The 13,454-nt window shown below is 35.2% G+C and overlaps 2 protein-coding genes across 2 annotated transcripts; one reads left to right on the forward strand and one right to left on the reverse strand.

Moving 5' to 3' along the window:
• The first annotated feature begins 719 nt into the window (after positions 1–719).
• LOC114360391 (zinc finger protein 652-like) lies at positions 720–7,478 on the forward strand. Its single transcript, XM_028315107.1, has 8 exons — positions 720–1,081; positions 2,156–2,287; positions 2,705–3,298; positions 3,868–3,998; positions 5,125–5,199; positions 5,803–5,888; positions 6,323–6,375; positions 7,359–7,478. The coding sequence occupies exons 1-8, from the start codon at positions 974–976 to the stop codon at positions 7,476–7,478; spliced, it is 1,299 nt and encodes a 432-aa protein (XP_028170908.1). The 5' UTR covers positions 720–973.
• A 1,975-nt stretch (positions 7,479–9,453) lies between these two features.
• On the reverse strand, positions 9,454–10,140 carry LOC114360392 (uncharacterized). The gene has a single exon (XM_028315108.1). It carries the CDS (start codon positions 10,138–10,140, stop codon positions 9,454–9,456), a length of 687 nt encoding a protein of 228 aa, XP_028170909.1.
• Between the last annotated feature and the right edge of the window lie 3,314 nt (positions 10,141–13,454).

Consider the following 13,454-nt stretch of genomic DNA (forward strand, 5'->3'; position numbering starts at 1 on the left):
CTAATATTATTTTTTTTCATTTTCATACAAAATAAATTTTATAAAATCCGTAATTTGTATGAAAATTAAAATAATTAAAATGAAGATATCAATTTTCTGACTCCACCATACCATTTATATGACCATGTTAACATGGGCTAGTGTCGGCTCATATACCCATTTACCTAACACCCTGTATACATACTTAATTAAGCGAAATTAAATTCAATCCAGAGTAGTTAGTCTAAAATCAGTCACTTCTGTACCTTTAATTAGGTAGGTACTATAAATAAATACTGAGTAGGAATGATAAGATATACAGGGTGGAATTTTGTAATGCCACCTGGAGGGAAAGTACTCTTAATCCTTCAAGCTCCGCGAATCTAGACACAATAGATAATCAATTGTTATGACATTAATTAATGCCGTCTGGGACTCAATCGGTTAATACTGTAGATAGAAAATTAAAAAAAAGAAAACATTCCTTTATTTTTGAAAAGAAAGAGAACTGCATTCAATAATTTTCGATTTTTTTTTTCGAAAATTCACTACCATTCCATACAATTTTCTGTAACATAATTAAATAACCCATGATTTCATGGTTTTCTTTTTATTTGATTTATCAAGTTTGTTAGAGAGATTTCATCCTTATGCAACCCTAACGATCGATGTAATAAAAATACAGGGTGTAATTTTTTAGTTCGTTCGATTCGGGTCGGACACCTAACGATGCAAGTCCAAATTTATTAAGCCTACTAAAGAAAATCATAAACACACTCCCAACCAAACATGACCATCCTTTTGGCGCAGTCGGGTAAAAAAGGATGATTTTGAGGTGAAAAAACATGCTTCGTAAATGCTCAATCTAATCGAAACTTGATTGACGTTTTTTGTCAAATGCCAACCAAACAAAACATAACCCCAAAAATGAGACGTATTTACGAATAAAAGATCAATTTTGTAAATAAAATTGTGTGAAACTATTGCTAAAATCATGGAGGAAACACTGGCATGCCGTCTGTGTTTATCAACAAGCGTTAAACTGTACGATATGTTCAATTATCGTCTAAATTCAGCCTACGAGACCCTAACTGGAGTAGAGGTATATATTTCCTAATTAATTTAAATTTTAAAGTGTTTAGACGTTTAATAATTACATCAAATACATAATAAAAGTACGTATGCGTTAATGAACGCTACTTATTTGATGTAAACCAACATAATATTTTGTTACGTGTTAGTCATCAATTTTTTTATCAAAACAAACTAATAAACATAGATAACGGACTGAGTTTCTGTTCCTATATTTAACAACTTTGAGGCAATATATAGACTAGCTTCAATATTACAGATTGCAGTACTAAATACCAAAACTATTGATTCAAAGATTAATAACATTGATACATGGCTGGCTGCTAACTAATTTATACCATCAAATCTAATCTTTATTTTGCTGAGTACTCTGATTTATGATAGCAAACATGAGTGTAAAATAAAAAAGTGGTTTTCCTATTACCTTCTTTCCATTTCACTAAAAGAAGTCATTTAAACTAGTGGCTCAGTAGTTAACTACGGAAATAAAGCCTCAAGAGGCATGACATCCTAAATCCGAGGTGGAATTGTGTAAAGCAATCGTAATCATTTGACAGTTCATAACATATGATAAAATCCGCTAAACAGTGTTTGACAGAATAATCGTACGTTATGAACTGTCAAATGATAACAATGCTTTACACAATTCCACCTCTGATTATGATAGCAAACATGAGTGGTTGGTTGGTTTATTTCTTTATGAAATTAAAAATCCTTTTTTTGTTTTGAGCAAAAGTTGACATTGAGGGCTTACGTAACCCACATCTATGGTACCTTAATTACAAAAAAATTAATCCAATTAATAATCTGTCATGTTTGATGCATCTGCATTATTGTATAGGTACTGTAGCAATATAAAATTGTACTGTAGTGCATTTTTTTTTGTGTAGTTACACATTATTTAGCAGATGCAGTGCTTTTCTTTAAGTGATGGGGCACTTATACATATAATTTTGGTTATGCATTTTAAATTTTAATAGTGTACTCATTGTTGAAAATCCAAAATAAATAAATAAAAATTTACTAAATTTTAACCAGAATTTTGTCATTTACGATATAATTAAAACAAATGCCTACTTTCTAGATGAGCGCCTCAGACGGACTGCCACCATACTCCTGCGGTGTGTGTAGCTCACTGTTAGTCAAGAGTGCGACCTTTAAGCGCATGTGCCACAACTCTTACAACCTGCTCAACATTGCCAAGTTACAGCAAGTGGTAAGTGTAATTATTTCGTGGTTATTCACATTGATGATGCCAATATCTTTTTACATATTAATGTTTGCCTTGTGAACCAATGATTTCTATGACAGAAGCTTAGAAAGAAAGAACAATGTTTATTTGGCACAAAATTACTTGCACTTAAATAAATAAATAAATAAAATGTTGTTTTCCTAACTCATGAGCCCTCCTCCCGTGACATGGCATATCAGGGGCATTCAGGGGCCAAGCCCCCCCTTCCCTATAAAAGAACCCTAGAAACTCCAATAGAAGTAGGAAATGTGAAAGAACCTTTAATGCTACCAATTATTTTTTATGTTATTTCTTTGGTAAACTAATACAGTTAACTTGTTAGATAAAAACTTGTCAATTGGGTCTACTAATTAAATGTATCTAATTAACATTTTATTTCAGTTATCAACAGATTACATAAAAAGCCTAAAGATCACGCCTCTTTTCTCATTCACAATCAAAAACACAGACATTATATCCATCGGTGTCGAGACTGATGAAGTTGTCAAGAAAGAAGAGGATTGGGAGGTCCAAATCGACCACAAAGTGAAAACAGAATCTAGAGAATCATCCATAGACTCGGATCGTGACGAACCAATAAGCGAACTGTTTAAACGTACAAGAATACTCGTCGAAAGTCTCCCACGAAAGGTAACAAGAAGCAAAACAGAGAAAACTCAGCGTGCCAAAAAAACTGTTTTGGAAAAGACGAAGAAAGTCATAAAAGAAAAACCGTCGATGAAAGGTGTGAAAGAGAAAAAAGAGAGCAAAGTGAAGAAAGAAAAGGTTAAAAAGCAAAAAGAGAAAGAGACAGGCTATGAGTTCCCGGAAGGTGAAGTGGAGGTATTGATGTTAAGTAAAGAAGAGCAGTTAGAAGAAATTCATGCAAGAAAATCTTCAGTGAATTACTTGAGTTCGTTCTATAAGTGTGAGCTGTGTTTCAAAGGCTTCATTTCAGAGACCACGTACAAAAATCATATGGTTAGACATGACCCTGTAAGTATTATCTTTGTTGTATTTTATAAATTATGTATACTGAAGATAGCTGCCCAATTTACGAATTTCAGAAATCACAATATTAGCTAATGAGAAAGAATAAATATTTGCCTGGCACCAGAAATAAACTATGGACGTGCGTAAAGGTTCGATCAAATCAACGCGTGCAGGCGATGACGATCAGTAGAAATCAGAATCACACGTGGGCTGCAGACGTAGGTTTGGTGGAACCTAACAAATATCTGAATGGAAAAAAAGTTTTTAAACTTGCGAGAGAGACGCGCGTTTTAATTTAAATGACGACTAAATATGACGTCTAACATTTCGTAATTCTTATCAAGAAAAGCACAGATTGATTTGATGAAAATATCTATCAAGTTACACATTTTTTAATGTAAAAAAATATTAGTGATTTCACTTCACCTGCGTGAAATTTAGTTTGTCACATAATATGGTCATAAATTATAGCCTATATTTTATTCTGGGTTATAAACTATTGAAATAATAAAAACATTATAAAGTTTTATCAAAATCCGTTCTTTATCTTTTTTAACGATATTATGTTTCAGAGCAGTGGCGCCCTCTCGTGCGAGATATGTCACATCCGAGTGGCGAACAACAAATTATTACGCTCCCATATGATCCAACTACATGAAAGAAAATATGTTTGCAAGCTATGCAACAACGTCTCCAAGTCTAAGTGAGTATTGTTCCATCATCATCATCATTATTAGCACATCATTGCATGCCATTTATTATAGCTGGAAAAGCTGAACTTAATGATACTATAACAACCTAAATGTACTCTTATAAATCATCATTTATCATTATCAGACTGTTCATTTTTATTGCATAATCGCAAATCACAACTGAATGATGTCCAATGCTTGATTTGCTGTCGTCCTCAATTTACATATTGTACAGCGCCCCTAGCGGTAACTTTCAAGAGCTAAAATTGTCATAGATTTTTATGTTTTTACTCATTGTAAAACTACAGGTCATTTAATCTCCACTGCCCTCTAATTTACTACATGCAAATGGAGGATTTGTCCTCTCTCCATCCTGGCCAGACATATGACAGACAGGACCCTAAACACAAAATAAGTGGGGGACGCACATTCTTTTAAAATCACTTGGAAGCGGACATTTTTTGGTGAATAGATGACATGATTTTACAAGTCTTTTATAACATGCAATAATTCGTTATTGCTCAAAACGTACAACTTAAATTAAAAAAATTAAAAACCAAAAATTAGTTTATTTATAATTTCTCTGGATCTACAAAGCTTTAGAATGTGATGTATAGCTCAAAAAAGGGAACTTTATTACTCACATAAGTCAATTGTGTTACAACTTCAACAAAAGAACAGATAAACAGAAAATCGTATTTTAACACACACAAAATAAGCCAAATTAAAATATATTTTTTCTCGAAAGCTGTTGAAGATAGACCACGGGTTTCTTTTAGGAATTTACTTAGATTTACTTGTAAAATCATGTCATCTATTCACCAAAAAATGTCCGCTTCCAAGTGATTTTAAAAGACTGTGGGACGGCGTAATTACTTTTTATCCGTTTTAAAGTTTCAGCAGTGTGGTTCCCGATGATTAGAATAGGACCTCTCTTCTTGTGGATGTCGTAAGAGGCGACTAACAAGGGACAAATATGCGAACGTCAGGCCTCCCCAACCCGTCTGGCCAGCGTGGGGAGTGTAGGACCAATCCTCCATTCCTCTGGTGAATTAGACAGGGAGACCAAATGACCTGATGATGATCATAAAATCATTATTTGTATGACGTCATTTACATTTATAACGTTATTTACAGACACTCAGCTTCTGAGCACTCAAAATGGCACAGCGGTCAAAAATTCACATGCAAATTCTGCGATGCTGTATTTTCGTGAGTCTTATTTCTATGTTAATAAAGCTTAAAATACTTTGTCTAAAATAGGGTGATAATTTTGACAGATCACGCGCCCGTGAAGTTTCGTATTTTTTTCTGGTAAAAATTTCTACTGGACATGTTAAACTTCATAAACAGGCATCGCCTGTAGTTGTTCAACGAACCGTCTCAGCTGTGACATTGACAGGAGGGCGCCATTATCAATACTGGATTATTAGTTCCGATTTTTGCCACCTTATCAGGTGGCTTTGAAATGTCTTTCAGAATGGACAATTTGACACCATTCTCCAATAATATGAAATCACAACTTTTCTAAAAAGACACTTCATTCTGGTCTTAAAAACTTCATTTATTTTAAATTACAAAATCTATGGGAGAGTTTCGTTTTGTCAGTTTAAAAAAGTACGTCAATTGATTGGTGATGTCAACATGTCTATTATTTGACTACTTATAAAAGTATGTCAATTGACTAGGGTGTTTATTTCAGCCTTATTCACTTACAATATGGTCGAAAACCAATTAAAAAATGCAACATTATGTGACCTATACAGGGTGACTATAATATAGGTAATAATAATTAATTATGTGTTTCACTTTCAGCAAAAAGACAAGTCATCTGTCCCACATGCGAATCCACCACCCGTCGGAACATGTCAATTGCGATGTTTGTGGGGAAGCTTTCATAGGTAGGTAAATATTAATATCATCATCATCATCCATAGGACGTCCACTGCTGAACATATTGATCGATTGGTAGCGGCCTGCGTCCAGCGCTTCCCTGCTACCTTTATGATGTCGTCAGTCGAGACAATTAATTACCTGTGTTCTTTTTATAACATTGACCTCATTTTAAGCCTTGTTACTGTTCTTTTTTTTTTTGATACCACGTTTTATTTTTTTATATTTTAACTACAGTAATAAATTGCCTGATCTTGTGTTCCCAGACCTCAAAGTAAATATAATATTTATGTGAAAACTTAAAAAGGCTACTGCGACACGCTATGCTTAGTGCAGAAGCCGCTAGTTATGAGAATATTCTGTATTAGATGTATTGGCAATAAACATTTTTTTATTATTTATTTATTTTGTAAATAATTATGTTCTTAATATTTATTTCTAGGAGAACATGGGTTGCGGATGCATAAGAAAAAGGCACACAAAAATATGGACACGGTAAGTAAATTTATGCCCGTTTTCACCATCAATCCCTAATCCTTAAGTGACCCCAATGAAAACAAAATTCCTGTTATGTTACTCACTTATGGGTCACTTAAAAATTTGGGATTGATGTAACTAATACAGGGTGATGTTTAAATAGTTAAGAATGGTTCTAGGTACATTTGATTATTAACAACTTTTGCTATGACTGTATGATAGATATTTCTTTCTTGCCACGGGATCAATGATACAGTCAGCGTCAAATAGTTCGCGACACCCAAAGTAGCCAAAAAGTTCGCAACACGTCTTTGTTACAATGAGAGTTTTCGCGAATGAAAGGTCCGCTAGATGGCGGGACGTGGATGTGGGGTCTGACTGCTGCGTCATGCGTGATTGGTGGATTTTGACATATCTGTCAATCTCATGTCAAAAATAACCAATCATGCAGCATTTGGACCTCGCGTCTACGTATTGCCATCTGGCGGATTTTTCAATCGCGAAAACCCTCATTGGAATAAGGTTGTGTTGTCGTGTTGTCAACTTTTTGGCCACTTTGGGTGTCGCGAACTATTTGAAGCTGACTGTATTACTTATACGAGTATAATGCCCGTTTTCACCATCAATCCCTATTTTTTAAGTGACCCCTGTGGTAACAAATAACAGGAATTTTGTTTACATAGGGGTCACTTAAAAATTAGGGATTGATGGTGAAAACGGGCATAAGTGATTTAAAAAAAACTTAAATAAAGAAGCTTTTATAATATTTATAAAAATACTATCTTTCCGCCCGCGGCTTCGCCCGCGTTGAATTTTGCCTGTCACAGAAAAACTTTATCGCGCGCGTCCCTGTCTCAAAAACCGGGATAAAAACTATCCTATGTCCTTTCCCGGGACTCAAACTATAAATCGGTTCAGTGGTTTAGGCGTGAAAGCGAGACAGACAGACAGAGTTACTCTCGCATTTATAATATTAGTATAGACAATGTATTTCTTTTCAGAAAACAGAACCGGAATCAGAAACCAGATGTACAAACTGCAAAGTGCAGTTCCAGAATGCAGACGCGTTCAAACGACACACTAACAACGCTAACGGACAGTGCGATGTCAATTTCAGGTAAATATTTTAATTAAAGCCTATATGTCATTCTGGTGTATAAACAATAATACTGTATTCGTTTTTCATCAAAATCCGTTCAGTCATTTTTGCGTGAAAGACAAACAAACATACATTCATGGATGTACAACTTTCGCATATTACAGACAGAAACACCAAATCGATTTGTTCCTAAAAATGTTCACACCTTTTATGACCTGTCAAAACGTCATTCAGACATTTTGTGGCGGTTCCAAATGACGTCACTTTTTCGTAATAGGCTAGATGACAAAATTTCAATTATTTTTCAGATAATTAAAACGTATTTTTTTTTATAATCATAATTAAATAATAATATTAACAGTGCTACTAGAGATGGGTTTGTAGCCAGCTAGTTTGGATAATAACTGATTATTATCTATTAATAGCCATTATTAGCCATCCATTGGCTAGTAACCCTGCTATTAATAGTTTCTTACGTTTTTTCTTCCACCTTTAAAATCAAATCAATATTAAAATCAAATATTACTCAAAGAAACAAAAAAGAACTAAAAAACATCAATGTAATTTATATAAACGACATTGTAGTTAAAAAAGAATCTAAATATATAAAAGGAGAAACTGACTGACTTAGTGACAGATCAACGCACAGCCTAAACGGCTAAACGTAGGCACTTGAAATTTGGAAGGGACGTAGCTTAAATACCGTAGAGGTGCACTAAGAAAGGAATTACCAAAATTCCCAATGGAACGGGAATTAGCGGGAAAATCCTTTTGTATGAAAAATCTAAACCACTTAAGTTAGACGCTTGAAATTTGGGTTCGCAACTGTACTGACGAAACCTCGATATTATACCGTTCATTTAAGATGGCAAGCTTTTTGCTGCGGTAATGCACTCCAGGTAACCGTGTGTGATGCTTATTGCTCATAGTGATTTTCGATACAGAGCCCCGTACATACGTTATACATAAATTATGGAAAGCAAACACCCAGACCAATACAAACAAATATGTATGCAATTTTAGTATGATATTTTTATTTATTAATAAACAAAAAGACTGAACAAAATCGATGCGTGTACTGATTAATGTAATTAACCATATGCAAAGCTTTGTGAATTACAACAACTATAATTTATTATCCAAGCTCTAAATAATCGCTACTACGAGTAACTGATCATAAAATGTTTTTCCAATCGCTCAATCTCCCGAGGATCTACCGATAGGTCGGGTGACGTAATCTTGAAATTCTTTTAGCCGGCGCGGAACTTCCGGAAGGTCGGGTGACGCCACGCCTCTTTGAACCGTGTTTACTTTGTCAGTTATATTCTATATTTATTCGATTCTAAAAATATATTCCCAAAAATTTTGAAAGTTGTTTTAATTTGTATCACTTGGATATGATTTGTATTAGAAAGTGCTGTGAGTGTGACGCTTGAACGGAAGGAAGTCAACCTAACCTAACCAACTGCGTATTTCCAAACTGCGTATTTCTATACTGTGTAGCCGCGAGAGCTCTTTGGCGCGCTGTCTTCGGCGAAGTATTGCGCGCGCAGATTTTGACAGCGCGAAATACCTACTTTAGCAGAAATACCAAGCCTTTTGTAACGTTGGAGACAATAATTATAATTTACCTAGTACATAAAATTTATAAAATTTTAAAAGTTATTTAAAAACATGGGTAAAATTTAAAAATACGATTATTTAATAAATTAAAAAATTAATGGATTATTGAATAATTTTTAAAACTGTAAAAATTTAAAATATTGTTTTATTTCCTATTCGCGCTCCGGTGAACATCCAACCAATGTGGGAGGAATGGACTTTTATACAGGTCATTGCTGACTACAGTTAGCAGCTCGTTAAGTGAGTCACGAATCCTCTGCCAGAAAGAAGCTATGCGTTCTCTCAACAGGGCAAAGAAATCCGGAACGCCGGCCTCCGCGAACATAGCAGATGCACTGCAACATCTCGGCAATCGCATCATAATACGAAAAGCATTATTGTACTGTACCCAAAGGGTGCCGTAGGACTTTCTCTTGTACTTGCGCCACAGCTGACAGGTGTAAAAACATGTAGGGGAACCNACAAAATGCTTTAAAGAGAGTCACCTTGACATCCCTCGAGCACTTCGCGAACCTGCGCGCCAACATGTTGCAGCGCACGGCCAGCGCCCGGCGCTCCCGCTCCATGTCGGCGTCGTCGTCCAGGTGCTCGGTGAGGACGTGACCCAGATAGCGAAACTGCTTCACAACCTGAACCGGCGAGCCATTCAAATACACCGGCGGGACCCTCTCCGGACCCTTGCCAGCGCGAAAAATCATTAATTCTGATTTTTTCACATTGTATTTCATGCCGTGTGTGGAGGCGAACCTTTCACAGACGGCAAGAAGTTTACGCAGGCCACCTATTGAGGGGCTGAGAAGCACCATGTCGTCGGCATAGCTGAGGTTGTTGAAACAAACACCCTGCACATGACAACCGAGTCCGGTGCCTCTCAGCTCCTCAATCAGGTCATTTACGAATAAGTTAAACAGGTCCGGCGAGGTAAGTCCACCTTGACGAACGCCGCACTTTAGTCTATAGGCACTAGAGTGCGCGTCGCCCCATCTCACACAGTTAGTTTGGTTCCCGTACCAGTACCTGAACAGGTCCACTATACGTTTAGGCACGTGCGATTGTTGCATTTTTGACCACAATAAATTATAATTTACCAGGTCGAAAGCGCGGCTTAAGTCGAGAAAGCATGCGTATACTGAGGTATCACGGGTGTTATAATNATTGCCTGCTAGATGCTTCTTTGATCATTGGTTTGTAACCAAATTAATATGTTTTCTTTGGTATAGCATTTACTATTAAATAAAGACAAACTGATGTGAGTTCAGGAATAAAAACCGCGAAAGATGGCACCAGAAATTCCTGAAAATACAGGGTGGCCCAGAAGAAAGTTCACTTTTGAAAAGTCAAGGAAACGAAAACTGTACAGTTTTTTAGAACTTTAACTATTGCAATTTAAAGGAAATTCTTCTGGGCCAGCCTGTATAAGAAAACATTGATTTGATTTGATAGATTTTTCAAATATTCAACTTTATTATGCGCTTTTTACTAATAAAAGCCTATTTGCAGAAAACAATTACTTTAAAATCGTTCATCGGTTAAATGCACTATTTAATATTCCTAAAGTTTCGATAGAATTGATTTGAATAGGTACAATTAATATAAATAGTAATGGATGATTGACTTAGAAAACTACACTAACTAAATTATCGTTAAACCAAAATTTGCGGCCTGGGTAAACCTAGAACTAACTGAATTAACTGTGGTATTTTAACAGTGTGTACACGAGGGAACTTATTATAGCAGTTTGAATAGTTACAGATTGGAATAATTGTATTGATCTATGACTAAAGTCATTAAATATTAAAACAGACGATTTACAATCTAAGACATGAGTCGGCAAACTTTTGAGATTGTGTCAAGCTTTAATATAAGCTGGATTCATACACTCGCCAATGGGCGAATGACAAATTGACGAGCGAGGCTCAATCGGACCGATGATTAACTAACGGACTTAATTAATTAACCGTGTGATTAAAACCTTCAATGAGAACATTTACACGAAGCCATTTTTAAATTTGTACTTTCTTATTAACTAGTTTTATTTGAGAATTGAGAGAGAAATCTCTCTCAAGAGAGTTCAAGTCCAACGAGACTATGAATCATACTATGAAATTAATTATAACTTTTCCACATAAAAATAAAATAAATAAAATTCATCGAAAAAAGAACTCTTGATGCTCGGTTTCTACGACTCCATCTTATACCTATTATGTATTCTGTGCTTATACTTTCTTTTGGGTAATTTAACACGTTCAACGACCCGATCGGAATTTAATTTAGTGAAATTGAACACGAGATCACCAATAAACACGCCATGTTGTAAACAAAAATTTAACGTCGTTTATCCTACAGGCTAAGAGATTTTCATTCGAGTTGAAATCATGAGAACGATTATCAAGTGGGCTAATTTTGTGAACACTTCTTGGTAATCAATTGATAACGATTAACGATACGATGGTAGGTAATGTAGCCGTAAATATTTATAGAAGAAGTTAATTACTTATTTATAGAAGTAATTAATAAGGTAGAAATGTTTAATACGAAATCAGCCGTTTTGTAAGGATAATTTTAAGATAAGACAAAATAAATGAAGTAGGACAAACATCTTTGATTTTTTTGCGAATGTTACCCCTACCTTTAATTTCCGAGTCAGTTTCTGTGTCTGTGTCTAATAGGTATATGACAAAATTTTGAAAATGATCTCAATGATTCAATTTGACCTTCGACCATATTGTTAGTTGTAAAATAATTTGCAGCTGTAATCCCAACTAATATTATAAATGCGAAAGTAACTCTGTCTGTCTGTCTGTCTGTCTGTCTGTCTGTCTGTTACGCTTTCCCGCTTAAACCTCGCAACCGATTTTGATGAAATTTGGCATAGAGATAGTTTGAGTCCCGGGAAAGAACATAGGATAGTTTTTATCCCGGTTTTTGAAACAGGGACGCGCGCGATAAAGTTTTTCTGTGACAGACAAAATTCCACGCGGGCGAAGCCGCGGGCGGAAAGCTAGTTATGTTAATAACTGTTTTTGTCACAACACTTTCTACGTTATTTATTCAAGTGCTCTATCACTTAATAAATTACATATTTATTTTATTTTTACTTTGATTACTTATTACTTACTTAAATTGACGCACTCAATTTTGAAATAAAGTTTTAGTTGAAAAGCAACAGGAAGAAATAAGTTAGGTAAGATTTACTTAAGTACCTAAGTAATTCCCTGAATCATACTTTATGGTCTTGTAATTTAATCAACAGAAAAGCTACGAGTATTGCTTTAAATAAATGAGATTGGGCGTTTTGTTTTGTGCCAATATTGGGCTACCAACGTTGGACGTATTGTTTGGAGTTGAAGACCAATAAAACCAATTCCGCTGAAATTACACTCGAGTGCTAAGAGCTGTCCAACTAACAACAACATAACATGAGTGATTTGCGCAAATATTGGTTGTTTGAGAGCATTATATTTGTTACAATGTTTTTTTTCCTGTTTTATTGAACGTTTGTGTTTTTGTATGGCATTGCTGTAAGTAAGAAGTTATGTTAACTACAACAGATAAATGAATTGCTGTTTTTCCACTGTATCTTCTACAGTTTGACCGCCAATAAAAACCTAACCAGTGAAGACCAAGTTTGTCCCGGGGGAAAGATAAACTGTCATTGGACCCGCAACGAAATTAATCAAGAGGAAATAGGAGTTTGAAAGGATCGACTTTCAGTGCAAAGCGGGTGACTGGTGACAAACAAAGATACTTACCTACTTGCGCTCGTGTTCACAAACATTACTATGAGGTCTCACACTGTGAGACTCACCCTGTGCGTGGACGCACAGGGTGACATACGAATCAATCACAGAGCTCTATTTAACGCTGTGCGTTTAATTTGCTGCTTCACTTAAGCAAGCATCGTTTGTGAAATATAGGCGTTTACGATATAATCTTTAAAATATTTATACCATACCTATCTATTGTGGCTACCACGTGAGCTACTTGCCATTAATATTTAGTGTGCTAGTACTATAATACTACATATTTTGAACTTTTTGAAAATCTGTTTTTGTGAATAAAGCGAAACTTCAACTGAACAGCCGTTTGCGGTCAAAACTTTACTACTTAAGCATAAATTGAAAACACGGGGAGTATTGTACCGCATTTTCTTTCAGTTTAATGCTCTAAAGAGTTTTGCAAACAAAACTTTAATTCTTGGACATTGTGGCATCTGTTTCAAGTTTTCAAACTTCTTTAATATTTTTGCGATTTTCCCAAACGCAATTCGTATCTGAGTATTCGAGATTTTGTAAGTTTTTATGTTATGAATAAATGAAACAGGAATTTTTTAAGTTGTCGCAAGTTTAAATCCCTACGGATGTTGTCCTAACAG

This window comes from Ostrinia furnacalis, unplaced genomic scaffold (genome assembly GCF_004193835.3).
Source record: "Ostrinia furnacalis isolate ACB-3 unplaced genomic scaffold, ASM419383v2 OfSCF4979, whole genome shotgun sequence".
In the NCBI taxonomy this organism is placed as follows: Eukaryota; Metazoa; Arthropoda; class Insecta; order Lepidoptera; family Crambidae; genus Ostrinia; species Ostrinia furnacalis.